General features: G+C 46.9%; 1 protein-coding gene and 1 long non-coding RNA gene across 14 annotated transcripts in view; one reads left to right on the forward strand and one right to left on the reverse strand.

The window, feature by feature from the left end:
- The window catches only part of PPFIA3 (PTPRF interacting protein alpha 3), a 64,534-nt gene that overhangs the window by 10,986 nt on the left and 26,404 nt on the right, over positions 1-27,144 (forward strand). For 11 of the 13 annotated variants that reach the window (XM_081883818.1, XM_081883828.1, XM_081883825.1 and 8 more), the window contains exons 2-11: positions 1,132-1,451; positions 13,473-13,574; positions 16,244-16,408; positions 17,813-17,887; positions 21,027-21,107; positions 21,784-21,996; positions 24,454-24,600; positions 25,038-25,172; positions 25,680-25,763; positions 26,708-26,839. In XM_081883818.1, coding sequence (XP_081739944.1) covers positions 1,215-1,451; positions 13,473-13,574; positions 16,244-16,408; positions 17,813-17,887; positions 21,027-21,107; positions 21,784-21,996; positions 24,454-24,600; positions 25,038-25,172; positions 25,680-25,763; positions 26,708-26,839 — 1,371 coding nt within the window. In that variant the 5' untranslated portion in view covers positions 1,132-1,214. Of the gene's footprint in view, positions 1-80; positions 235-1,131; positions 1,452-13,472; positions 13,575-16,243; positions 16,409-17,812; positions 17,888-21,026; positions 21,108-21,783; positions 21,997-24,453; positions 24,601-25,037; positions 25,173-25,679; positions 25,764-26,707; positions 26,840-27,144 lie in introns of those variants that run through there. The other 2 variants (XM_081883823.1, XM_081883819.1) reach the window with 2 other exon arrangements.
- On the reverse strand, positions 4,890-13,464 carry LOC309354424. The gene is made up of 3 exons (XR_014162286.1): positions 13,205-13,464; positions 5,814-5,886; positions 4,890-5,649 (listed from the first exon to the last, which is right to left on the reverse strand). It is a non-coding gene; the product is annotated as an uncharacterized lncRNA (long non-coding RNA).

A 27,144-nucleotide genomic window follows, 5' to 3' on the forward strand; every position in this document is an offset into this window, starting at 1 on the left:
CCCCTCCCCACAAGGGCAGTGCAGATCTTCTGTGCTAGAGATCATAGTCGTCCCAAGTTCGTATGCATATTTATCTCCTCCCAGATAGCTGAGTGCTTGAAACTCTGGTGGGTCCAGATTCACGGTTCCAGCCCTCGGGTTTTAGCTTAGCCTGCTCTTCCCAGAGCCAGACACCACACCACTTCTGGAATCCACGGAGCCTTGGGACATGGGAAGCTGCTGTATATATACTAGGTCAGACTATTTCTCTATCAAGTATTGAGTCTTGTCTTCTCAGAATGACAGGTGCTGTCCAGGTTCTCAGGTGTCGTCCATCACCTACCTAAGGAGATGTTGGGGATTGAACCTGGGTTCTTCAACATGGACAGTGTGTCCTTTAGCTGTGATGTCAGCTGTGCAACTTTTTGAGATGAAATACTCTGGTTTCCCTGTCCCCCTGCCTTTGAGTCAGACACACATTTCACCCATAGAACTCCAGAGTTCAGGGGTATTATTTGGAGGGTTTTGTTGTTGATAGTGGTGATGCTAATTTGGCGGATCTTATGATTTACGTGGAAACTGGTTGTGTACTTTTTGATGTTTTGCTTATTGTTTAGGACTAATGATAGATATATAATCTTAATTGCCAAATGGAACCTTAAACCTAAGCTGCAGACACCACAATGGAATGTCTATGTAGCGTTCCCCCACCCCAGTGGGATTTACTTATTTATAAATTATTATTATTATTATTATTATTATTATTATTATTATTATTATTATTAATTTATTCCATTTCCGTACTGGTTTATAGTTTAATGAAACAAATCTCAAAGTGGTTTACAGCACATTAAAACATCAAATAAGACAATCTAAAATAAAACTAGTTCAAACTCCTAGGAAAATATTTCAGATCCTTCTCTAAAAGACATTATGCTCCATGTGGTTGAAATGGAAACACAAAATGTTCCCAGCACCTGGCAGATTCCGAATACTGTTTATGACTACCTTTGTTATGTTTGTAGTTCTGTAAATTGTGTGTGTGTGTTGTAAGAGCTCCTTACGTGGTTTTGACTTTGGAAAGGCGGCATACAAATAAAATGATTTTTTTAAAAAAGGACTTTCCTCCTTTGTTTCTCTTTCTCTCTCCAGGATCTGGGGCTAAACGTCCCTGAGAGCCTCCAGTCTTTCCCTGAGGAGCCCCCCCGGGGGCAGCCCTCCCCACCCCACTTGGCATGATGATGTGCGAGGTGATGCCGACCATCAATGAGGACAACCGCCGCGGCTCGGCCTACGGGGCCGACGACGCCAACTTTGAGCAGCTCATGGTCAACATGCTGAATGAGCGCGAGCGGCTGCTGGAGACCCTGCGCGACACGCAAGAAAGCCTGGCCACCTCCCAGCTGCGACTGCGCGAACTGGGCCACGAGAAGGAGTCCCTGCAGCGCCAGCTCAACATTGCCCTCCCGCAGGTCAGGAATGGGGTTGGGGGGTGTTTGTGTGTGTGAAGGACAGTGGGGGAAGACGACTGGGCTTGCTGGGAGATCTGGGAAGAGGAGTCACTGGCTGGAAGTTCAAAGCGTTGTTGGCTGTGGCCACGCTCACACCATCCGCTTAAAGCGCTACGATACCACTTCGAACAGTCATGGCTTCCCCCAAGGAATTATGGGAGCTGTAGTCCGCTAAGAGTGCTGAGCAGTGTTAGAAAGTCAGATATATAATCTAATCTCCAAATGGCACATTAAACCTAAACTGTGGTCACTACAATGGAATGTCTAGGAACTGTTTTCCTCCTCCAATGTATGTATGTATGTGTATGTTATTTCCATACCACTTTATATTTTAAATAACAAATCTCAAAGCAGTTTACAACACATTAAAATGACAAAAAAAAATCCAGGAGAAAACTACTGTACCTTTCCGGCAATAATAATAATAAAAATAAAATAATAATAATAATAATAAATTTTATTTATACCCCAGGCTCAGGGCGGCTAACACCAGTAAAATTACAATAGAAACATAATGGGGGGGACAGACCCAATTTAAAATACAGGTTAAAATGCAATTTAAAATGCAGCCTCATTTTAAAAGTAGCCCATAGATCAAAACCATAAGAGGAGGGAAACATAAGGGTCAGACTGAGTCCAAACCAAAGGCCAGGCGGAACAGCTCTGTCTTGCAGGCCCTGCGGAAAGATGTCAAGCCCCTCAGGGCCCTAGTCTCTTGTGACAGAGCGTTCCACCAAGTCGGGGCCAGTACTGAAAAAGCCCTGGCCCTAGTTGAGACCAATCTAACCACCTTGCGACTTGGGACCTCCAAAATGTTGTCATTTGTGGACCTTAAGGTCTTCGGCTGGGCATACCAGGTGAGGCGGTCCCGTAGGTACGTGGGTCCTAGGCCACATTGGGCTTTAAAGGTCAAAACCAGCACGTTAAACCTGACCCTGTACTCCACCGGGAGACACCCCCATGTATAAGACACCCCCTGTTTTGGGGGGGAGATGGCAAAAAGTTGTTGAGCTTATTTTTGGGGATGCCAAAAATCGCTCACCCACACGAATCACAAAATCCGTCTGTCCCCTCGCCAGCAGAAGCTGTCAATCGCTCACAGCACCCAGTCAGACATCCGCCCCATGCACTACCCATGTATAAGGCAACCCCCACTTTTTAGCATGATTTTTAATGAAAATAACCTAGTAGTCTTATACACGGTAAAGTACGGTAATTAAAGCAACAAGGAAAATATTTCAGATCCTTCTCTGAGCGACATTTTGCTTTCCCCAGTCGCCAGCCTGACATCTAGAGATCTTCACATGGTTGAAATGGGACCCACGCCAATCGTAAAATGGGCCTGGCTAATTTCGAACGCTGGTGCTGAAAAGTTGTTAGGAGGCCCCAGTTCCCCTTCCAGAGCTAAAGTTCTCAGAGTTGCATGTGAAGAGAAATTGATTGTTACTCTGGGAGTTGTAATTCTGCAGGGTGGGGTGGGAATTTGGCTCTCCTAACAGCTCTCAGCACCCTTCACAAACTACAGCTCCCATAATTCCTCGGGGGAAGCCATGACTGTTCGAAGTGGCATTGTCGTGATTCAAAGGGACAGTGCGAATGTGGCTTGTGAAGGTTGGGCATGCAGATGGGTTGTGCTGAGGGCATGGCTTCCAAAGAAGAATGCCTGGTGTTCTGGTGTAACTTTAGCAAGAGGAGGCCGTGTCCACTGAATAAAGGTAAAGGGACCATTAGGTCCAGTCGTAGCCGACTCTGGGGCTGCGGTGTTCATCTCGCTTTACTGCCTGAGGGAGCCGGCGTACAGCTTCTGGGTCATGTGGCCAGCATAACTAAGCTGCTTTTGGCGAACCAGAGCAGCGCACAGAAACGCCATTTACCTTCCTGCCGGAGCAGTACCTACTTATCTACTTGCACTTTGACATGCTTTCGAACTGCTAAGTTGGCAGAAGCAGGGACCGAGCAACGGGAGCTCACCCCGTCGCGAGGATTCGAACCGCCGACCTTCTGATTGGCAAGTCCTAGGCTCTGTGGTTTAACCCACAGTGCCGATAGTGTGCGCCAATGTTTCATTTGCAAGTGGGGTGGTTAGAAGAGTTCTTAGTTCTTCTGTGGTGACCCCAGAAGCTCCTGTTTTTGTTCTTTTTGGTTCTGTGTAACTTGGTTTGCTTTAGAACTGGACAAACCACAAGTGTACAAAATAGGAGGTGACACTATATCAGAAGCAGAGGACTGGCAGATCCTCCCAAGTGTCCCTATTTTCCAAGGACAGTCCCAGATTTACAGAAGCCATCCCAATTTCTGATTTGATCCCAGAATGTCCCACTTTTCCTTAGGACGGGAATCGGAGGGTGAGGTTTGTGGATTTCATTAAGTGTCCTCTGTTAGTTGAACACTGGTGCAGATTTCCCGGTCCATAGGAATCGCAAGCAGCTGACCCCACATGGGCAAGCCAGAAAGCAGGCCAAGCCAGGAAATCAGCAGCCACTTATAGGTGTGACCGCATATATGCATGGTGCCAGGAAAATAGATAAATAAATAGAATCACACCAGGAAATGGCAGGAGAGAGCTGGAGAGTCCACTTGACTTGTGAAGAGACGCTCCCTGGAGGCAAAAGAGGGTGTCATTGATGGTGGAAGAAGCCCTGAAGAGACCTGTTTAAGCTTCTCAGCCTCCCCGCCTAACAGCTGATGTGCAGGGTAGCGCAGCAGCAACAACAACAGTTGCATTCCTTCGTGGCCTCCAGCCAGCCTCAGAGCTTCAACTCTAGATAGTATGGTCTGGATTGGAGAAAGTGTGGGGAGAGAGCAGGTGAAAATTGGCATTTGGAGGCTTTTTAGAGGATGTTCCCCACTTTATATGATTTCGCTTATATGTGTGGGGGCCCGGAACATTACGCTCACCTACGTGGGGGACGCCTGTATGGTGGTACCTCGGGTTACATACGCTTCAGGTTACAGACTCCGCTAACCCAGAAATAGTACCTTGGGTTAAGAACTTTGCTTTGGGATGAGAATAGAAATCGTGCTGCGGCGGCGCGGCGGCAGCAGGAGGCCCCATTAGCTATAGTGGTGCTTCAGGTTAAGAACAGTTTCAGGTGAAGAATGGACCTCCAGAATGAATTAAGTACCGTATTTTTTGCTCTATAAGACTCACTTTTTCCCTCCTAAAAAGTAAGGGGAAATGTGTGTGCGTCTTATGGAGCGAATGCAGGCAGCGCAGCTATCCCAGAAGCCAGAACAGGAAGAGGGATCACTGCTTTCGCTGCGCAGCAATCCCTCTTGCTGTTCTGGCTTCTGAGATTCAGAATTTTTTTTTTCTTGTTTTCCTCCTCCAAAAACTAGGTGCGTCTTATGATCTGGTACATCTTATCGAGCGAAAAAGATGGTACTTAACCTGAGGTACCACTGTACTCTGCATCCCAGAAAGGGATGGTATAATTTAAGTGTGGGGAACTTTTGACCTTCCAGATCTTGCTAAACTACAACTTTCATTATCCCTGGCCATTGGCTGTGCTTTTTGGGTCTGATGTTGAGGTCTATAGTTTCCCTACACCAGGCATAGTTGTGGTATTGGAAAGGGGATGTTCTGGACGTGAGAGAGTCTGGGACATTCTTCATGGTTCGGACAGATTGAGTCCTACCTCAGGTATATAGATTCATTCTGAGAAGCAACGAAGGATCCAGCCGTGTTCATTCTGCATCATTACCGTGATGCTAAAGTGCAGATGGGGCTATATTCATTTATTTAAGGAACTTTTATCCCACTCTTCGGGGAGGGGGGGGGGAAGGCTCCGAGAGCGGCTTACAGATCACCCAGAAGAAAAATACAGTCTCTGCCCTCAGGCTTACAATCTTAAAAGACACGACATACACAAGAAACTGTAGGAGGGTTACAGCAGCTGCAGGTTTTCTCTTTTGCTAGATTCCCTTCTACCACCACACCCCTTCAGTGTTCCTGCTCGCAGATGTTAAACCACCAACTCATTACTCATAGGTAGCAAGTTTGACTTTTTAATGTCATTTCGATGCTGGCGCCTCCTGGAAACTCAGATGTCAGCTACAGATGTAGGAGATGGGGTTGGGTAGAGTCCTGGATAACTTTTTAGGTGCTGCTGTTCCATCTTAGAAGTAGCTTCTTGTTATTTCAGGGTGCCAGGGGAAACTGATGGAAAGGAACACAGAAAAGTCATGTTCACAGTGAATCACAGTGAGATTATTTGGATCAGACATGGGGAGTCTTTGGGCTGGGGTCCAGATTTGGCCCACCAGGCCCACATTTGGTCCATGAGGCGTTTCCCCCCCAAATCATGGCCGTCAACCTCACACCTGATTCCTTATGTGATGTCCAGTGCAGCGCAGGTATAGACATGACTGGATTGACTGCTTGCTGAGTCGAGACCTGCAGAAAACAAGTTGATTTACCCAGCTGATATGTGCAGAGGTCAATACTGTTCATCATCATCATCATCATCATCATCATCATCATTTCTTCTTTCTTTCTTTCTTTCTTTCTTTCTTTCTTTCTTTCTTTCTTTCTTTCTTTCTTTCTTTCCCATCTGGCTGGGCTTCCCCAGCCACTCTGGGTGGCTTCCAACACAATATTAAAATACAGTAATGCCTCAAACATTAAAAGCTTCCCTAAACAGGGCTGCCTTCAGATGTCTTCTAAAAGTCGGGTAGTTGTTGTTCTCTTTGACATATGGTGGGAGGGCATTCCACAGGGCGGGCACCACTACCGAGAAGGCCCTCTGCCTGGTTCCCTATAACTTGGCTTCTCGCAACGAGGGAACCGCCAGAAGGCCCTCGGAGCTGGACCTCAGTGTCCGGGCAGAACGATGGGGGTGGAGATGCTCTTTCAGGTATATTGGACCGAGGCCATTTAGGGCTTTAAAGGTCAGCACCAACACTTTGAATTGTGCTCGGAAACGTACTGGGAGCCAATGTAGGTCTTTCAAGACTGGTGTTATGTGATCTCGGCAGAACAAACTAGTTCTGCATGGGGAATGTGCTGGAATGGTCTTCTCAGAAAGCAGGACTGAGCTTACTGGCCATCAGCTGGTGGTCAGAGAATTCAATTCTGCTTGACCACTCCTGCAACCCCCATGGGCCAACTTTGACAGGTGGGTGGGATAACTCCCTGTCAATCGCCTGGTTTCATTATGAGTTCAGGTAAATGGCTGGTTGGTTATCCTTCCCACTGTCAAAGTTGGCTCATGGGTATGGGTGGGGAGATAAATATCTGACCCCCTGGGCCGGAAAGATTTCCCCGTCCTTAATATAGATGATGTGTTTTGAGAAGTATAGAAGTGCTCTTGACTTCCTCTTATTGTGTGGAATGTACAGTGGTACCTTGGGTTACATACGCTTCAGGTTACATACACTTCAGGTTACAGACTCCACTAACCCAGAAATAGCACCATGGGTTAAGAACTTTGCTTCAGGATGAGAGCAGAAATCGTGCTCCGGCGGCACGGCGACAGCAGGAGGCCCCATTAGCTAAAGTGGTGCTTCAGGTTAAGAACAGTTTCAGGTTAAGAACGGACGTCCGGAACGAATTAAGTACTTAACCCGAGGTACCACTGTATTCAACTATTTTATCTGTGCTGCAGAAAAAACAACAACCCCAAATTCTGCACATGGAATGAGGGCAATATATGAAGATAATCAACATGAAATGCCTCATATTATCTACACATGCTGAAACAGCTATCTGAACACGCCCATCCAGTTCTATTGGCTAGAACTGCCAGTAAATACATTTTCAGCCTCTTCTTTGCTTCTCTGAGATTTAGGACTTACTTTGAAGCCAGACAGGGGAGGTGGGTGGGTGGGGAAGAGGCAACTTGACATTTTCTGAATTCTAATAGAGTCATTGGATTCCATCACAGCTATGTGGATTTTCAGGGCCCTTGGAGTTAATCAGGTCTTCCATTCCCTATGTAATCCTTAAATTAAGGTTTGGGGGACATTCGAAAAGTTCAGGCAGATGATTAGCCCATCCTAACTTATTATGTTTCTATTGCTATTTTAACTGCTGGTCATCTCTGCTTCCTGATTATTTTTGAAGTGAAGAAGAAAATTGCAAATGTATTCACTTTTGTAATGAACTGGTGATTTTATAACCTCCCATCATACCACCCCTCATTCTTCTGATCTGCATAAAAAAGCCTCTCACTTATTAATCATCATCATCATCATCATCATTATTAAAGAGAGAATAGGAGCAACATTTTCTTAACCGATTAACCGGGCTGCAATCCTATACAACTTACTTGGGAAAAAATTCCATTGAATTCAATGGGACTTACTTCTGAGCAGAAATGCATCAGATTGCACTTTAAATATTTAGATGAGAGTCAATAGTTATATTAACAAAGCCTGAATACAAGTGTTTTTATAATATACTGAAGGAAGAGTGAGATTACTAATTGATACATAAGCAAAAGCTATTGGTCTTTCAATACAGTATCTTCCTCTTCGTTCTCTATTACACTTGTACCAGATCCAAGAACGGTTCTCAAATAAGTATACCCTTATTTCTTAGCTATGACCCTACCCCAATGCTGTGATCCTTAACTATGACCGTAAACACAATCCTACCCCAATTGTCCTTTTGGATTAGTCAACCATGGCTTTTGTTGGCTAATCTACTGATTCAAGTTTAGAATATGAGCTAACTACCTTTTTTAAAAAAGGTTCCAAAAATGCATGGACAAAAAAAATGTATCATTATACAGTGGTACCTTGGTTCTCAAACGCCTTGGTACTCAAACGCCTTGGTTCCCAAACGCCGAAAACCCGGACGTGAGTGTTCTGGTTTTCAAACATTTTTCGGAAGCCAAACATCCGATGCGGCTGTAGGGTATTGTTTCTGGGGCGCTTGCACCAATCAGAAGCTGCCCCTTGGTTTTCTTTTTTTTTTTATAAATATCTATTAGAATTTTTAGGAAAAAGAGTACAATGGTAATAAGCATTCTTGCTTTGTTTTAACAAAGTTTCATAATATCCTTGAACTTCCTCACGTCTCCCGCTCCCATTTACATCATTAATAAATTTTTGTCAAGCAAATTATCATCTTATTTCCAAATCTATAACCACTTACTTAAATACAATAAAATAATTCTCCTGCAAATTTGTTTCTCTTAATCTCTCTTATCATCAATTCTTAATCTATTTTAGTGATGGCCAATTATTTATAACCAAGCATCCTTCTTAACATTCCACTAAATCACAATATTTCTGCAGGTAAATCTTGAATTTCTTCCAATCTTCTTCAATCCTTTCTTCTCCCAGGTCTCGGATTCTGCCAGTCATCTCCGCCAGTTGCATATAGTCCATCAGTTGCATCTGCCATTCTTCCAGTGTGGGTAGATCTTGAGTTTTCCAGTTCTTAGCAAGTAGTATCCTTGCTGCTGTTGTTGCATACATGAAAAATGTTCTATCTTTCTTTAACACCTTCTGGTCGACAATGCCCAGAAGAAAGGCCTCTGGTTTCTTAGTAAAGGTATACTTAAATACCTTTTTCAGCTCGTTATATATCATTTCCCAGAAGGCCTTCACTTTGGTAGAAGCTGCCCCTTGGTTTTCAAACATTTCAGAAGTCAAACAGACTTCAGGAACGATTAAGTTTGGCACTTTTAATTTATTTATTTTTGAGGCTTTTTTGATTATTTTGTTTTTGTGACTGTGTGGAAGCCAGTTCAGCTACTGATGACTGATTGATTGTGTGACTGCGAAAATGGATAAAAGCCCCCCATCCAAATAAGTAAGGAAAAAATAATAATTTTGATTTTTATCATCTATATTACTGTCTTATTTATTTTATAGCACAGTACATTGATTATTGCTTTCATTTTATGGATCAATGCTCTTGTTAGTAAAATTCATTATTGCTCTTTTAGGGGTTGTTTTTAAAAGTCTGGAACGGATTAACCTGTTTTGCCTTACTTTCTATGGGAAAGCATGTCTTGGTTTTGAAATGCTTTGGTTTTAGAATGGACTTCCGGAACGGATTAAGTTTGAGAACCAAGGTACCACTGTATTAGTAGTGACATTGTTGTTACTATCCAATACGTGCCTGCGGCTGACAGAATCACATCTCTGCCATAGACTGTGCATATGAGTGGAGGTTTTGGATTTTAGCAGGTACTTACTACACAAAGGGACGCGGGTGGCACTGTCGTCTAAACCGCAAAGCCTAGGGCTTGCCGATCAGAAGGTCAGTGGTTCGAATCCCTGTGATGGGGTGAGCTCCCGTTGCTTGGTCCCTGCTCCTGCCAACCTAGCAGTTCGAAAGCACGTCAAGTGCAAGTAGATAAATAGGTACCACTCCGGCGTGAAGGTAAAAGGCGTTTCCGTGTGCTGCTCTGGTTTCACCAGAAGCGGCTTAGTCATGCTGGCCACGTGACCCAGAAGCTGTCTGTGAACAAACGCCGGCTCCATCGGCCAGTAAAGCGAGATGAGTGCCACAACCCCAGAGTCATCTGCGACTGGACCTAATGGTCAGGGGTCCCTTTACCTTTACTACACAAAATCTAGAAAAATAATATACAGTGGTACCTCGGGTTAAGTACTTAATTCGTTCCAGAGGTCCATTCTTAACCTGAAACTGTTCTTAACCCGAGGTAATATTTCTGGGTTAGCGGAGTCTGTAACCTGAAGCGTATGTAACCTGAAGTGTATGTAACCCGAGTGCCACTGTATTGTGTTTTCGAGGAACAGTTATAGCAATCCTGCAGTCTCTGAAATGTTAAGCTGGGGGACGGACGGACAAGTGGCCAGAGAACAGCAGAAGGAAACGTTATCTATAATGGATCTATATGAACTGAATCGAAATCAGTATACAGTGATACCTCTAATTACATACGTTTCAAGTTACATATGCTTCAGGTTACATACCTCGGGTTAAGAACTTTACCTTAGGATGAGAACAGAAATCGCACGGCGGCAGCAGGAGGCCCCATTAGCTAAAGTGGTGCTTCAGGTTAAGAACAGTTTCAGGTTAAGAACGGACCTCCAGAACAAATTAAGTACTTAACCCGAGGTACCACTGTAGTGTGGGTATTTTTTATTTTTTTACAAAGGACTCTCGTTGGACTCAGAAAAACAGGAGCATTGTTTCTCAGATGAAGTAAGAATATCAGGGAGACAGCTGAAGTGTGATAATGGATGACTTCCAGCTACCCTCAGATTGACTGGATGAATGTAAATTCACGTAGTGACAAAAGACTATTTCTAGATACAATGAGTTATTGTATTTTGGAACAGTTAGTCATGAAGCAGACAAGAGAAGGGGCAACGGTTGAGTCTTCTTGGTGGTGTCAGGTCTAGCACCAGTTGCAAGTGTCGTTGAATTGCTTGGAGATGGTGACCACAATGCTATATCAAATTAAACGCAGGAGAGTGGGAAATTGCCCAGAGTGACCAACAGTCACTTAATTTCGAAAGGAGAAATTTTATCAAGAGAGGGAATTGGTTAAAGGGAACTGGAACTGCAATTAGGAGGCTCATATCCTTTCAGGAAGCTTGGAGGCAATTTAAAACCGCTGTAGTAGAGCCTCAGAATGCATACATGGATTAGAAGAGGTACAAGCAAGCCCGGGAGGATGCCAGTGTGGTTAAACAGTGGAGTCTGGGAGGCTAGAAAAGATTAGCACAATCAAGCTCCGGTAAAACTATCTCTGGGTGTTTGCAGTAGAAATCTCCTATGCACAGAGCAGGGTGGCCTAGCGGTTAGAGTGTCGGACAGGGATCTGGGAGACCAGGGTTCTAATCTCCACTCAGCCATGAAACTCACTGGGTGACCTTGATCTAGCCACTGTCTCTCAGTCCTAACCTATTTCACAGATTTTGTTTGTGGTGATAAAGTAAGGATGGAGAGAGTCCTGCTTTTAAGGTATATTTGTACATGCACCGTAAGATTTTCAGTAGTACAAGCAAGCAGCTGCCTAAGTAGCATGAAGATTCACTGTCCTGGGGGATTTAAAGGAAAATGTTGGAGGTGTATTGTGGGATGAGGAATAGTGATGCCGTGTGTTGGACCAGTGGATTGGACTGGGTAACTAATTTTATGAAGATGCCCCAATAGGAGATGAGAGTCCAACTTTGATGGCAACATTTCTGCCTCAGTTTGGGACAGGGTAGACTAGCACTTTGTCTCTGTCCTCATTTATTAGTTTATTTAGGGGTTCTCACCTGCCCTCTGTCAACTGGGAAATGGTTAAATATAGCCTTCCCTTGTTTGTATAATATTTCTTATCCAGTGCTAAAATTAAGTGAATACTGTATTTTTCGCCCCATAGGACGCACTGCCCTATAGGACGCACCTAGTTTTTTTTGGGGGGGGGAATAAAGGAAAAACTTTCCCCGGCCCCAGCCCCCAGAACAGCCTGCTATCCGCAAGCCTAGGGAGCCATGCCAGTCTCCCCAGGCTTGCGGACAGCTGTGCGAAGCCCGGGTGCGCTCTTCAGCGCGCCCGAGGCTTCGGAATGCAGGCAGCTCTGCGCGACCTTCCGGAGGCCGGCTTGGCTTGGCGCCGGCCTCCGAAGGGTTGCGCAGAGCTGCACGGACCCCGGGAGGGCAGGCAGCTCTACGCGACCCTCCGGAGGCTGGCGCGGCTTGGCGCCGGGCTCCGGAGAGTCATGCAGAGCTGCGTGGACCCCAGTAGGGCAGGCTCCGGAGGGTTGCGCAGAGCTTCCTGAAGCTCTCCAGGCTTCAGCGAACGCCTGTATTCGCCCCATAGGACGCACCCACATTTCCCCTTCATTCTTGGAGGGGGGAAAGTGCGTCCTATAGGGCGAAAAACAGTACTTAGAATTGGCTAAACTTACAGACCCAATAAGAAATCATTCAAAGGAGAGAATAGGGAAAGAATGGGATGTTTTTATAAAATATATGAAAAATGGAGGTTCCCAGTATATCACTTGGCTCAGCGTAGATTAAAATCCCACTGGCAACCAGAATGTTTCTCCACAGACTTACTGACTGAATACGGATATTTAGGAAAAGGAATCATCAAGTATATTCATGGGAAGCAGGAAGTCATGTTAGGAATCAAGGAGTCAAGCCAGAAGCTGAAAAAAGATGGCTTGTACTCCCTATGAAGAAGTATATTTGAAAATGCTTGTTTTTGAGGCTTTTTTCATTTCTTTTTTCATTTCTCTCCCCCCCCCCATTGCTGAAATTCTTTTTCTTTTCTTTCTTTTTCTTTTTGTTTAATTTTCTGTTATTTGGTGTGTGTGTGTGTGTGTGTGTGTGTGTGTGGCCTTCCCTTGCCCTTCAACATTTCTTTGATGAAAATAGTGATATCCTATTCCATACTCTCCAACATTTCTCAGACAAAAATGGGGATATCCTATTCCATTCCCTACAGCTTTTCTCCGATAAAAATAGGGACGTCTTAAGGAAAAGCGGGAACTCCAGAATCAAATCAGAAACCGGGATGGCTTCTGAAAAGCTTGGCCCATCTCTGGAAAATAGGGACACTTGGAGGGTCTGTCTTCCCCACCACGACTCCACTGCCCTAATCTGACTTGTCTTCTTGACTTTTCCTTCTCCTCCCCTAGCTGTTAAGTTTTCCAAAAACATGGGAAGGCCCAAACTTGAATCTCCTGTATCACATCTGTTTTGGCCTAGATATTTTAAACAAAACAACCAAATTTGAAGTGTGTGGTGTGTTACTGGGATTGAAAGGGGATTCTGAAAATATTAATAAATACCACTGCTTTCAGGTAAAGTTGCCAAGTCTGAGCTTTGGTATGAAACGCAGTACTGTCTTGGTCCATATGGCTGGCTCCATCTAGCGGTTGAACAGTATAGTTGTCCCAAATGGAAATTCCACTGGGGGCCGATGTTCTCAGAACGCTTTAAAGAAAGCAAGCGGGGGAAGCCACATTCCAGATTAATGCAGCAAATTGAGGCCAGAGAACCTTAAATTCTCCTCCATTGCCTCCCCACCTCACAACCACTTGTTCTCCTCCCCACCAGGAATTTGCAGCGCTTACTAAGGAGCTGAACTTATGCCGGGAACAGCTGTCAGAGCGAGAGGAGGAGATCTCGGAGCTGAAGGCAGAACGGAACAACACACGGGTGAGCGGGGGAAGGCTCTCAACTTTGCTTTGGAATCCAGAACTTGCCCGACAGTGTCGCATTTTGTGTGTTCATGTTACAGAGTCTCTCCCAGAAATCCCCAGCCTGGTTGTACCCAGGTGTTTTGATATACAACTCCCATTTGCCTCACCCCAAAACATCCAGAGGGTACCAGTTTGGGGAAGGCTGGTCTATGTGAGATTTTTAAGAGGTAGATATGGGAGGATGGTGGGATCTTGGTGTTTTAGCAACAGTTGAACATTCTTTTTGGACAAATGGCTTTAGGGGGAGAAATGAGGTATCTCCTGCTCAACTATTTGCTGCAGCAGGAAACAGAAGACTTGGGCCCAAAGCTCAGATGGAACAGGAATTAGGGTACTGTGGATTTACCAATCTCACTTACCTGGCCTGTTTTCAAGGCCAGCCAGGCAACTTGAATTGCGTGGAGCCTAGTACTTCCACCACCCCCCCTCACTGGTAAGTTCTTCCTCTGCAGCAAAGCTGTGGAAAGCTTACTAGGGAAGAACTCATTCTAAGGAAGCTGCTAATGAAACCGTAAAAGTACCTTACAGTAGATCCACCACTGTGCACAGGCTTGGTTCACAGATAACGCGAAGGCGTGAGCTAAGCATGAGTTGTCCCACGATGATCAAACAAAAAATGACTTGTTTATCTGAAGCTTGTTTTGATTTCCAGCTGCTCTTGCCTTGTGCCTTTGCAGCCTGGTGAGTTCACGTGCAGTGTAGGGCTGCCTACAATTTTGGGGTCTTCCTAAACACACTTTAAATGAATTACCTAAAAGACCTACCGTATTTTTCGCCCTATAGGACGCACTTTTCCCCCTCCAAAAATGAAGGGGAAATGTGTGTGCGTCCTATGGGGCGAATGCAGGCTTTCGGTGAAGCCTGGAGAGCGAGAGGGGTCGGTGCACACCGACCCCTCTTGCTCTCCAGGCTTTGCGGACCTCCCCGCAAGCAGCGGGAGCGCTCCCGCTGCTTGCGGAGAGTTGCCTGCAAGCTGAAGCCTGCGCGCGCTGAGATCAGCGCGTCCAGGCTTCGCAGACCTCTCCGCAAGCAGCGGGAGCCAGCGCTGGGCTCCCACGGCTTGCAGAGAGCTGCCTGTTTGGGGGCTGGGGTCGGGGGAAGCTCGGGCAGGCCTCCCCCGCCCCAGCCCCGCGCCTGGGGGGGAAATAATTTCCCCCCCTTTATTTCCCCCCCAAAATCTATGGGACGGTGCGTCCTATAGGGCGAAAAATACGGTACTACTTCCTTCCCAACGAAGAGCTTTTATGCTCACAAGACTAAATGCTTTCCCCTCCGCAGTGACCACCAGCTAGATACTTGCAGATTCCTTATCAAGCCTGCCTGTGTGCTTGCAATCAGGGAATACCAGATTCACTGGACCATATTATTTTGGACTGCCCTTTGCATAGCAGACTCCGCAAACAGATTCTGAGCAAGATGCTGGACCTATGACCCATGGCTCTGACAGAAAGCCAAATGAGGTTCCTCCTAGCTGACAGGGACAAGGACATTACTGCCTCAGTGGCTTCCTTTTTATTCTCCTTCTTACCCAAAAGGGTTCTTAATGAATCATCCCTCTAGGGTGAAGCAGAACATGCCTTGTGACCCTCGACAGCCTCACTCCTGTCCCTTTTAAATTTATCCCAGTGATTTGAAATGTCTGAACTTCTAATGCCAGTAAAGGTATTTGTATTGTATTGTATTGAATCAAGTTTCATAAGCCAACAACAAACCATGGTTTCAGTTAAGCTACTAGGCAGGGCTCACTCATAATACTAAGCCATTGTTTAATAAACCACAATTGAATAAACCGTGGCTGAATGTTAGTCAGGCCATATTGTCAGTCAGAACCTGACCATAGCTGAGTACTTGATCTGTCTGATTCATTCAAAGGGACAAGCAAAATAGGTTTTCTTGCACTTACGTTGAAGGGCACTGCATTGAGAAGATTTTCATTGTTCTGGTTCACCACTCTTGAGTTCTGGTTTGCCTATGAGAATTTCTAAAGTTACCTCTGTAATTGGAGCGTGTGAAGTTTGTCGCAACTTCCAGTTGCAACATTCTTCCAGCTGCATATTCTTTTATTTGCTTCTTCTGTGATGCATTTGCGTTTAATGAGCTTGGATCATGTGTGCAGTCACATTAAGACTGGTTTTCAAAGCACACTGGAGTGTTTGTCACTGCTTATTGAACGTTCTGACAGAGTCATAATTTGTGTACTAATCATTCTGGGGTTGCTGGTTTTTTTGGTCTGTTGCATTAAATTAGAGGCCTGTTATTTTTATGTTCCTTATGGGGTGTTCTTTTCTTTTCCCCCAAGGTCTGTTTCCCCCCCTATTAGGGTAGGGACGCTCTTTCATTCCCCCTTCTGTTATTATTTTTGCTGATAGAACCTCCCACCACATGTGATAGCAAAACTGCTTTCCCCCTCGCCCCCATCTCTGCTTGTTGAGAACTCACTGACTGCACCCCTGTTTGGCACAAAAGTGGCCATTTGGCAGAGGAGGCCATTTTAGAAAAGCAGAGAAGGATCTGTGTTACAATCTGTGTCTGTTGAAATTTGGGCCCCTAGCTATGTACCTGCAGCCTCGCTATATCTCCATCAATCCTCAAGCAACGCTATATCTGTCTGTCTCTTCTCCCTAGTTGCTGCTAGAACACCTGGAATGCCTTGTATCGCGACACGAACGCTCCCTCCGCATGACGGTGGTGAAGCGGCAGGCCCAGTCGCCAGCCGGTGTCTCCAGCGAGGTGGAAGTGCTGAAGGCCCTCAAGTCTCTCTTTGAGCATCACAAGGCCCTGGATGAGAAGGTGAAGAGAGGGCAGAGCAACTCTTGACAAGGCAGTGGAGCTGGGCTGGTGGGGGTGTTCTAGGAATTTGTCCCAGGTACCAAACCTGGGTACCTGCAGTGTTAGAAACTCATATAAGCCAGGGGCCAATAATGGCTCCTTAAACCAAGGTTAGGGACATCGGTGGCGCTGTGGGTTAAACCACAGAGCCTAGGACTTGCTGATCAGAAGGTCGGCGGTTCGAATCCCCGCGACGGAGTGAGCTCCCGTTGCTCGGTCCCTGATCCTGCCAACCTAGCAGTTCGAAAGCACGTCAAAGTGCAAGTGGATAAATAGGTACCGCTCCAGCAGGAAGGTAAACGGTGTTTCTGTGCGCTGCTCTGGTTCATCAGAAGCGGCTTAGTCATGCTGGCCACATGAGCCGGAAGCTTTACGCCGGCTCCCTCGGCCAATAAAGCAAGATGAGCGCCGCAACCCTAGAGTCGGCCACGACTGGACCTAATGGTCAGGAGTCCCTTTACCTTAAACCAAGATTGTAGTCCCCAAAATATAAGGTCAAGTTGCCATTTTGGAGCAAAACGGCTCTAAAGTCTTGCTTTTCAAACGATGGACTGATTGTGATTGATTCTCAGTTAAACATCCGGCTAGTTCAGACGACAACCCTGGGCTAGATTAAGGGCTTTGAGAACTTAAAGAAGAAAAGTCACTTGATTCAGGGATAAGTCACATATATATTGGCCTATTCCAACTTCTCTTCGTTAATGGCGACTGCCCCTGCTCAGGCTGCACAGAAAAACCAATTTGGTCCCAGAAATTCCTTCCCATCGTGCAGATAAAATATAACGGATAGAATTCTACGGGATGGGGTGTTAGTGTGTGAAAACAGTCCAGATCCAATGATTCCCCTGCTGGTGGAGATGCCAGCCGCCATCCCAGGGCCCAGGCATCTTTACTTGGTTGCAGGTGGTTGAAAGCCAGGTGCAAAATGTGCCTGGCGCCTGGCTCATTTTGAACACTGGGTACCTGCGGCCTGCAGATGCTGTTGGACTTCAACTCCCATCAGCCCCAGCCAGCTTGGCCCAATAGTCAGGAATGATGGGAGTTGTATTCAGCCAGCACTGGCAAGGTTTCCCCATCCCTTCTTTAGGGGTAGTGTCACTTGTGCCCTATTTAAATCATAACTGCAGCTATTCTGCCGCCAGCCACTACTATTTCTGCTGGCTTGAACTAAGTGCAGGAGCCAGAATGAGATCATCGGGGAAGCAGTACATGATTAGGGGAAAAACTGGTCTGTTGCCACAGGTGTGGAAATACCATGGTTAGCAGAGCTGCATGCTGGGGGAGGCAGGGACTGTGGGGATAAAGGAAGCTGGCTGTTTCCTGCCTGACTAACGCCTCTTCGACTCTCTCTCTGGTGCACGGCAGGTTCGAGAACGGCTGCGAGTGGCGTTAGAGCGGGTTGCAGTATTGGAGGAGGAGCTGGAGATGTCCAATCAGGAGGTAAGAAGGAGATTCTGCTCCCGCCTGCAGCGGGAGGTTGGTTGAGATGTGTGCTGTGATGCTCAGGCACTACTGTGAGCCAGACTCAGCTGGCGATTCCCAGAGGTTTTCGAGCTGAGATTCCCCAGAAGGGGACCGTGGGTTTGTGGGTGCTGGTGTGTGTTACTGACACGGCAGCCCCCAGAGATGAGCAGGGAAAGGGCATAACTGGATGCAACTTGCAAGTCGAAGTGGGGGATTGGTCTTGGAACAAAATTCCACGCCTCATTCATGAAGGAGATAGCTGAGTCTCTCTTGGCACCACCGACCAGACCCTGCCTCTCATACTTGATGCTCCTTTACTGACTTGCACACAGACTCTCTCTTTACGAATGCTGATGGTAGTCCAAGGTAGATGCAGGTATTCCCCACCCCCATTTATATGCATTCTACTCGAGCACAATTACATATATGCATGGCGCCAGGAAATAATTAAATTCAAACCTGGAAATGATAGGAGAGAGCTGGAGAGTCCTTGTGGCTCGTGAGGAGACCCCTCCCCCCCAGAGCCCGAAAAGGATGTCAGTAAGGGCAGAGGAAGCCCCGAAGAGACTGGAGGTGCAGCAGGGTTTTGTTTATGCTGCTCAGCCTCCTCGCCTAACAGCTGATGTGTGGGGTAGCACCACAGCAGCAACTGTTTTCCCATGTATCCGTCCGGCTTTCTGCTGGCCCCAGAGCTTCAACTCTAGTTGTAATTTTTGGATACAGTATTTTTGGTATGGATAGAAGAGAGAGTGGCAGGCAGTGGCGTAACTTGGGTTGTCAGCACCCGGGGCAAGGCAAGTAATTTGCGCCCCCTAACCCGTGGATTTGCGCCCCCTAACCCTAACCCCCAGATGTTGCGCCTGGTGCGGCCGGCCCCCCTGCACCCCCCACGCTATGCCACTGGTGGCAGGGAGGGTGCTCCCCACTTTACGCAATTTCACTTAAGCGCACAGGGGCCCAGAACGTAACCCCCATGTAAGTGGGGAGTCGTCTGTACCTAGGGACCATCTTCCTATGCAGGTAGCACTGTGGTCTGGGGCCCCTTGGGCTTGCTGATCAGAAGGTCGGCGGTTCAAATCCCTGCGACGGGGTGAGCTCCCATTGCTCTGTCGCAGCCCCTGCCAACCTAGCAGCTCAAAAGAATGCCAATGTAAGTAGATAAATAGGTATCGCTGCGGCAGGAAGGTAAACGGCATTTCCGTGCGCTTCTGTCATGGTGTTCTGGTGTGCCAGAAGCAGTTTAGTCATACTGGCCACATGTCCCAGAAAGCTGTCTGTGGACAAATGACGGCTCCCCCGGCATGAAAACAAGATGAGCACCGCAACCCCACAGTCACCTTTGACTGGACTTAACCGTCCAGGGGTCCTTTACCTTTACCTTCTGCTGCCCCATTGACAGTAGCAGAGTAGCGGTGGTGGTTCTTTGCTGGGCGAATGTAGCCAACTGCGGAAGACACCTGTTTACTCCTCTCATCCTCTATGCATTTGTACCTTGGAAGCTGAACACCTTGGGAGTCGAACATTTTGGCTCCCGAATGACGCAAACCCGGAAGTGAGTGTTCCAGTTTGCAAAAGCTCTTTGGAACCTGAGCATCCACTGTGGCTTCCAATTGGCTGCAGGAGCTTCCTGCAGCCAATCAGAAGCCGTGCCTTGGTTTCCGAACATTTTGGAAGTTGAACGGACTTCCGGAACAGATTCCATTTGACTTCTGAGGTACGACTGTACCTGAGAACAAGGTTGAAACTTTTGCATCACTAACCTCAGCCCTTGCCCTGCCCTGAGCCAATCCAATTGCCTCCCCTCCTCCCAGAAGCCACTGCTCAGCTGAGAGGTAGTCACTTTACCTGGGGGGCGGGGAGAAGTCTTATCAAGTCCTAAGTAGCAACCCCTAAGAGTGACAGAGGATGGACATTGTGTCTTTTGTGTGGGAATTAGACTTTCGTTCCCATTGACAGAGTCAATAGCCCTTGGTCGTTCAACTCTTTAGTTCTTTTTTCTCCCCTATAAAAACTAAGCAGAACACTCTCATTTAAAGTTTAAAGAACATGTAACTTTTGCTTCGTTTACTTGCAGTTGTCAGAATTTAATATACAATGCAGGCAGATGTTTTTTTAAGTTGCTAATGCATCTTACATAAATTAAACTAACATTTACAGATTGACTGATACTCTGACTTTGAGGCAGACAGCAGCAGCACCACACAACATACCTGCTGCTCTAACTGTTAAGACTCACAAGACTGTTAATAACTGAACCAACTAAAATAATGGCCACAGAGTGTATGACATCACAGGGTTCTACAGCCAATTATTATTATTATTATTATTATTATTACCCCACCTAACTAGCTGGGTTCCCCCAGCCACTCTGGGCAGCTTCCAACACATATATAAATGTAATAAAATGTTTCAAGTAATAACCCTTTACATATGCATTTTGCATGTTAACATCCCACATTTTGGTGCAGCGCAACGGCTGATATTTAACATGGGCAATAGGTTCCCCAGACTGGAATGATTCCCTGGTACGGCTGAAGAGACTATTGTTGCCTGACGCTGATTGACACCTGCCTCTCATTCCTCAATTTTATTTTTCATTTCATTTTTATTTTTTAAAATATATTTTTATTAAGTTTTACATAACAAATTTAAATTCAAACATTAAACTTCAACATTGTCATTTAGGATTCTCTGAATCCTTTGACTCCCCTCCACCCTTCCCTGGTTACCATTATCAATCTTTTTTAACTGCTTCCCTTATTTTCTTTATTTTTAAAAATAAGAATCCATTTTTACCATAGTTTTTTGGTACATTACAAACATTGCCCAAATCCTGCCAAAGTTTTTAGTTTATAAATAAATTATAAATTTTGCCCATTCCTTCTTTAATTTCTTCTCTTCCTGGTTTCTGATTTTCACAGTCAATTTTGCCATTTCGGCGTAGTCCATCATCTTCATCAGCCATCCGTCTCTGGTCGGAACTTTGTCTTCTTTCCATCTCTGGGCACTGCTGTCGTCGCAGACATAAATACTTGTATAAAATAAAAACGGCTTTTTATTTTTCATTTTAAACACTAGTGCATCTTCTTCCTTTTCTTCCTCTTCCTGTCTGCAGTCTCTTTCTCTTCGAGAGCAGCTTGCCCGACGCCGATCTGGCCTGGACGACCCCAGCAAAGAGGGAGACTCCCAGATTTGTGTAAGTGGCACAGAAGGGAATACGGGCAAAGCACATGGCTATCACCAACTCTTCTCTTGTGTGAGGGGTTTATTTGCCTGTGGGAGGTGGATATAGATGCTTGCTTGTTTCAGTGAGGTTGTCAGGGACAGTGTTTGTTTTTGTTTTTTTATTCAAAATTAAAACAAAACATATTATCCAGAAACATATCATCCTTATTTTTTTCCTCCCTCCCCCCGCCCTCCCACACAAAACCCACCCATCCCCCGACTGCCCTCAGTTCCGTTCTTTGATTTCTCTGAGAATGCTGATTTCTGCATGTTACAAAGTTGTATAGATCCTCAAACTATTTAGCTGATTATTATCAATAAAAAAGTTTGTGAATGTTTATTCAAAGCCAGCCAAGGAGTCCAGTTCGCTTTGCTGCGTCTTCAAATACTTTGTAAAGGGTTCCCATTCATCTTTAAAGTCACAGTTATCCTTGTCCCGTAGCTTATAAGTCAGTTTTGCCAGTTCTGCATAGTCCATCATTTTTTCTTGCCATGATTCTTTAGTTGGGGTTTCTTCAGTCTTCCATCCTTGTGCTTTTAGAACTCTCGCAGCTGTTGTCGCATACATGAAGATGTTTTTCAGCTTTTTTGGCAGGTTCAGTGTTTGTGGCATGCCATAATCCCTTTCCCTTCCTTCTGTTTCTCAGGCCAATGGATCCCTTGAGTTGGGGCGCGGTGGCCGGGAATCCGAGCTAGAGGAGGTGTTGGAGCGCCAGCGAGGAGAGCTTTCTCAGCTAAAGGAGCGACTGACCATGCTTTGCCGGCAGATGGCAGAGCTGGAGGAAGAGCTGGCTACAGCCCAGCGGGACCTCATCAAGTCTGAAGAGATCAACGCCAAGCTGCAACGAGACCTCAAGGAGGTAGACAGCCGCAGCTGGAACACTCTATACATATCATTATAATTATTACCGTATTTTTCGCTCCATAAGAAGCACTTTCTTCCTCCTAAAAAGTAAGTGAAATCATAGAATCATAGAGTTGGAAGAGACCTCAAGGGCCATCGAGTCCAACCCCCTAAATGTGTGTGCGTCTTATGGAGCGAACACAGATGGGAGGCAGGCGGGAAAAAGCCCCCAAGAGCTGCACACACACGCTCCGCACGCTCTTTAATGATGCCTGAAAGATCTACAATGTGTTTTTAAAACTATCAAGCTGGGGAAGATAAGAAAAGTCTTCCCCTGATGCCAAAATAGGCCACAACTTAGGGGTCAGGCAAGCCTTTCTGAGGAGGCCGGTGCCCAACTTGCATGCTATTACTTAAAAGGTCCTTTTTCTGGGAGCCATTGGCTCAGAATGCCCTCTTTCAATTTGCCACCCAATTCTCAACTGTTGAATTGGAATGAGGAGAGGGGAAGCATTTCACACTGCCCACTGTTTTGCCCCCAATACCACAGATGGAGGAGCTTGTCATGGCAGCTTAAAAAACAATAACAACATCAGGGAAAATAACATTGGAGGAAACCTGGCAGCCCTGCAGTTTGATGGTTGCTTTTTTGTTACAATACCATGGTAAACACCCCATTCCCCTGAACTTCCACATAATGGCTCAGGGGCAAAATTGTGCCCCAGCTTTTCAAAGGCTTGATTCTCTCCCCCCCCCCCAATTTACTACAGCCCTAGAGCTGCTCACCTGATTTCTGATGGTAGGGTCACTCAGAGAAAGATCTTAATTTCCAGGCCGGTTCATATGGCAGCAAATATGTTATGGCCGCAAAAGAGGCAAATTCAGTGTTGGGAGTTATTGAGGAGAGATTGGAAAATACAACAGAATGTAATGTTAGTATATAAACTGGTGGCACCCACATGTAGAGTACTGTAGTGTGTACATTTCTGGTTCTCTCCAAAAGAATATTATGGAGTTTTTTTATTTAAAGGAAAATGAAAAAATGACAACACACAGACACACACACACAGCAATTTTATGTGATTTCTCCCTGGCAGTTTACATCACATTTTAATCAGTGTGTGTTAAGAAGTCTGCCCACAGAGTCTCTCATAAAGAAAAAGAAAAAGGCTTTTCAGTTTGTAAGAAACAATAGATTTGTGTGCAAAATCCCAAAAAGAAGCCTAGCATTAACGCCTCAGCGATGCCTGCACTTGTGTGGGAAGCTTGTTCTTACAACTGGTACCAGCTTTGCTATGGAGCCCGACAACTCACAGAGGGGGATCTGTTTGTGCAGCAGAATACAACTCTGGACCCCAAACCACTGCCTAAAAAACAGGGCGGACTCCCAAGAGCGCAAGGTTTGGTCATCCCTTGCTTCACAGATCTGGGCTTTTTGATTTAGAAAAGGGGGGGAAGACCACAAAGGTGGGGTATGACGGATGTCTGTGAAATTATGAACAGCGTAGGGAAAGCGAATAAGTACTCCGTCTCAAAGCTACTAAAACCTCAGTTTCACTAAAGCAGAGATGAGGAACCTGTGGCCTTGCAGATGTTGTGGACTCCAACTCCCATCAGCCCCCGGCAGCATGGCTGATGGCCAGGAATGATGGGAGATATACCCCAGTAACTTCTGGGAAGCCAAAGATTCCCCATCCCTACACTAAAACCTCAAGCGACAAGCAATAAGATTGCTGGGTGGGGTTAATTAAAGGAATGCAAACTGCTGCTCCCTCAAGTAGACAATAAACAGAGAGAGAGAGATATCTCCACATGTTATTTAGTGCATGCAAGGCACTGAGAGGGACACGGGTGGCGCTGTGGGTTAAACCACAGAGCCTAGGACTTGCCGATCTGAAGTTCAGCGGTTCGAATCCCTGCGACGGGGTGAGCTCCCGTTGCTCGGTCCCTGCTCCTGCCAACCTAGCATTTCGAAAGCACGTCAGAGTGCAAATAGATAAATAGGTACCACTCTGGTGGGAAGGTAAACGGCATTTCTGTGCGCTGCTCTGGTTCACCAGAAGCGGCTTAGTCATGCTGGCCACATGACCCAGAAGCTGTACGCCGGCTCCCTCGGCCAATAAAGTGAGATGAGTGCCGCAAGCCCAGAGTTGGCAGATAAATAGGTACCACTCTGGTGGGAAGGTAAACGGCATTTCCGTGCGCTGCTCTGGTTCGCCAGAAGCGGCTTAGTCATGCTGGCCACATGACCCGGAAGCTGTACGCCGGCTCCCTCGGCCAATAAAGCGAGATGAGCGCCGCAACCCCAGAGTTGGCCACGACTGGACTTAATGGTCAGGGGTCCCTTTACATTTACCTTTTAAGGCACCAAGAACCTTCATTTCTTCCACAACTGGCAACTAAAGGAGATGTGTGGGAATTCCCAGTGTGACTTCTCCATCATTCCCTTCTCTTGTCTGGCGGGGGGTGACAGGCTCTAGCCCAGCGGGAGGACATGGAAGAGCGGATCACTACTCTGGAGAAACGCTACCTGAGTGCTCAGAGGGAGGCGACCTCTCTCCACGATGTCAACGACAAGCTGGAGAACGAGTTGGCCAGTAAGGAATCCCTGTACAGACAAGTGAGTCCCTTACTTCCTGTCTCTCTGTGTCCTCTCCTGGCTGAGTAACCTTGGCTGTTCCCAACACCTCCCTCCTTAAACCTGGTTGTCCCAGGCATGCTCTCTCTACTCTTCCTACGCATGCCGTGGTTGTGAAGTTGCCCCTGTCTCTTTCCAGCGAGTCCCTACTGGTGTATGCAGTTCCAAATGACGGAGGTTCATTGCAGCTTCCTCCTCTAGCCCAGCTTTGGTGGACTTGGAAAATCTCATTTCCGGGCTGTTTTATCATCTTCCATAGTTGCACAGGCATCTGAGGCTGACTTAAGTTCCCCTCCAGGTGCATAAAGCACCCAAATTCCCTGGTTCTCTCCCTGCCCTGCCCTTGTCCAAAGCATCAAGTTTGTTTGGGGTCGCTGCTTGCAAGTCGTTCATCAGACTTAACCTTTTACCCTGTGCAGAGTGAAGAGAAGAACAGGCAGCTACAAGACTGGCTGGAAGATGCCAAGCAGAAGCTTCAGCAGACCCTCCAGAAGGCCGAGACCTTACCTGAGATAGAGGCCCAGCTGGCCCAGCGAGTGGCAGCCCTCAACAAGGTACTTGCGCAACGGGGAGGAAGCGGCCAGCGCGCCACATGGCTGGTGGAGGAAATGGGCAATGAGGCACACCTGCTGGAATCAGAAAAAAGGGGATCAAATGGGAGTCATGGCTTAACACTCCCCTTCACTCTCTTCTTAGATTAGCCTCAACCAGAGCCAGGGCCTTTTCAACACTGGCTCTGGCCTGGTGGAACGCTCTGTCTCATCAGACCAGGGCCCTGCGGGATCTGATTTCTTTCCGCTGGGCCTGTAAGACAGAGTTGTTCCGCCTGGCCTTTGGCTTGGACTCAATTTGATTCCCTCCCCCTCTTTCTTTTTTTCTTTCTCCTCCTGTGATGAGGCTGCATTTTATTGTTTTATCTTGTATTTTTATCTTGTTTTTAAGTTGTATTCATTCAACTTGTTTTTATTATTGGTTGTTAGCTGCCCAGAGCCCGGCCTTGGCTGGGGAGGGCGGGGTATAAAAATATTATTATTATTATTATTATTATTATTATTATTTAGGCAGAGGAGCGCCACGGGAATTTTGAGGAGCGCCTGCGTCAGCTTGAGGCCCAGCTGGAGGAGAAAAACCAGGAGCTCCAACGGGTGAGGTCATGATGGGAAGTAGGGCAGGAGTGTGATGGGAAAGTGGGGTACCAGGAACTGGAAGAAATACTATAAAGTAGCTCATTGGTGGAACATGTTGCTCTGTGTGTAAAAGAGCCCAGGTGCATAGGCACCAACTCTAAGGGGCCCAGACCCCTTCAGCCCCCCCCCCATTGACTGTGATGAGATTCCCCAGCCTCCCTCTCTGCCACCACCGCATGAGAGTGCAGGTAAACAGCCTGATCATCCACCTGACTCCCTTTCTCCCTCCCCTCTTCCCCTCTGATGGCCTTGGCTTGAACCCTTCGCCCTACAGGCCCCCCACCGCACAAGGGATTGCTCCTGGGCCAGCCATCTTCCCCCAGTGAGTCCACTGGCTCAGCCTCTCAGCGCCATCCCCAGCCCAGGCAACGCTGTCTCCCGTGCCCAGAGCCCAGCTCCTGGGCAAGGGAGGGAGGAAGGCGGCACAGCCTATGCCAGGCTGGGGACCCCCACTCTGGGCTACACTCACCTGGCCTGCCTCCCTCCCTCCTTCTGGCAACCTTCCGGCAGGGCTGGGCCCCCCAATATTTTGTTCAAATTGGCGCTCCTGCCCAGGTGCAATCCCCGGCAACTCTAGGTAGGGCTGGAAAAGGCCCCTATCCAAAATGCTGGAGAGCTGATGCTACATAGTGTAGACAACACCAAACTAGATGGATCAGTGGTTTGACTCAGTGTAAGACAGCTTCCTGGAATCCAATTTTAGAGAGCTTTTGTGGATATAGAGGCAATAAAGCATTGTAAAATCAAGTAAGGAAGAGGGGGCTGTTGGATGTGAGCAAGGCAAGACAGTGGGAGGTGGAATCGGAGGTGAAGGTTTCTGGGAGGTGAGTGAGAAAGGGGTTGTTGCCCTGTCTCCAATGCCTGCTGCCTCCTTTGTTAAAAAAAATCAACCAAACAAACAGGCACGCCAAAGGGAGAAAATGAACGACGAACACAACAAGCGCCTCTCGGAAACGGTAGACAAGCTGCTCTCGGAATCCAACGAACGTCTCCAGTTGCACCTCAAGGAACGGATGGGGGCCCTGGAGGAGAAGGTAGGGTGTGGGGGCTTGTGGTGAGAGGTAGGGACGTGGTTTGGGGAGAGCTGCTTCGGAGCAGCCATATGTCTGCTGTCCCTGTGCTCGTCAGGTGGGTGGAAATCAAAGGGAGGAACTGTCAGAGCCAGGATATGTGGTGGGGAGATAAGGATTGGCCCTCCAGAAGGCAAGAAGATGAGGTGTCTCTGGAGCACAGACTTCACCTGTTTGAACCTCTTGAGGTCTTGAAAGGTGGTACTATCTGAAGCCTTGCCCTAACACTTTGACCAGATGAAAGGCCAACAGCTCTATTTACATTCCCT

The sequence above is a fragment of the Podarcis melisellensis genome (assembly GCF_964234715.1).
Source record: "Podarcis melisellensis genome assembly, chromosome: 13".
Lineage (NCBI taxonomy): Eukaryota > Metazoa > Chordata > Lepidosauria > Squamata > Lacertidae > Podarcis > Podarcis melisellensis.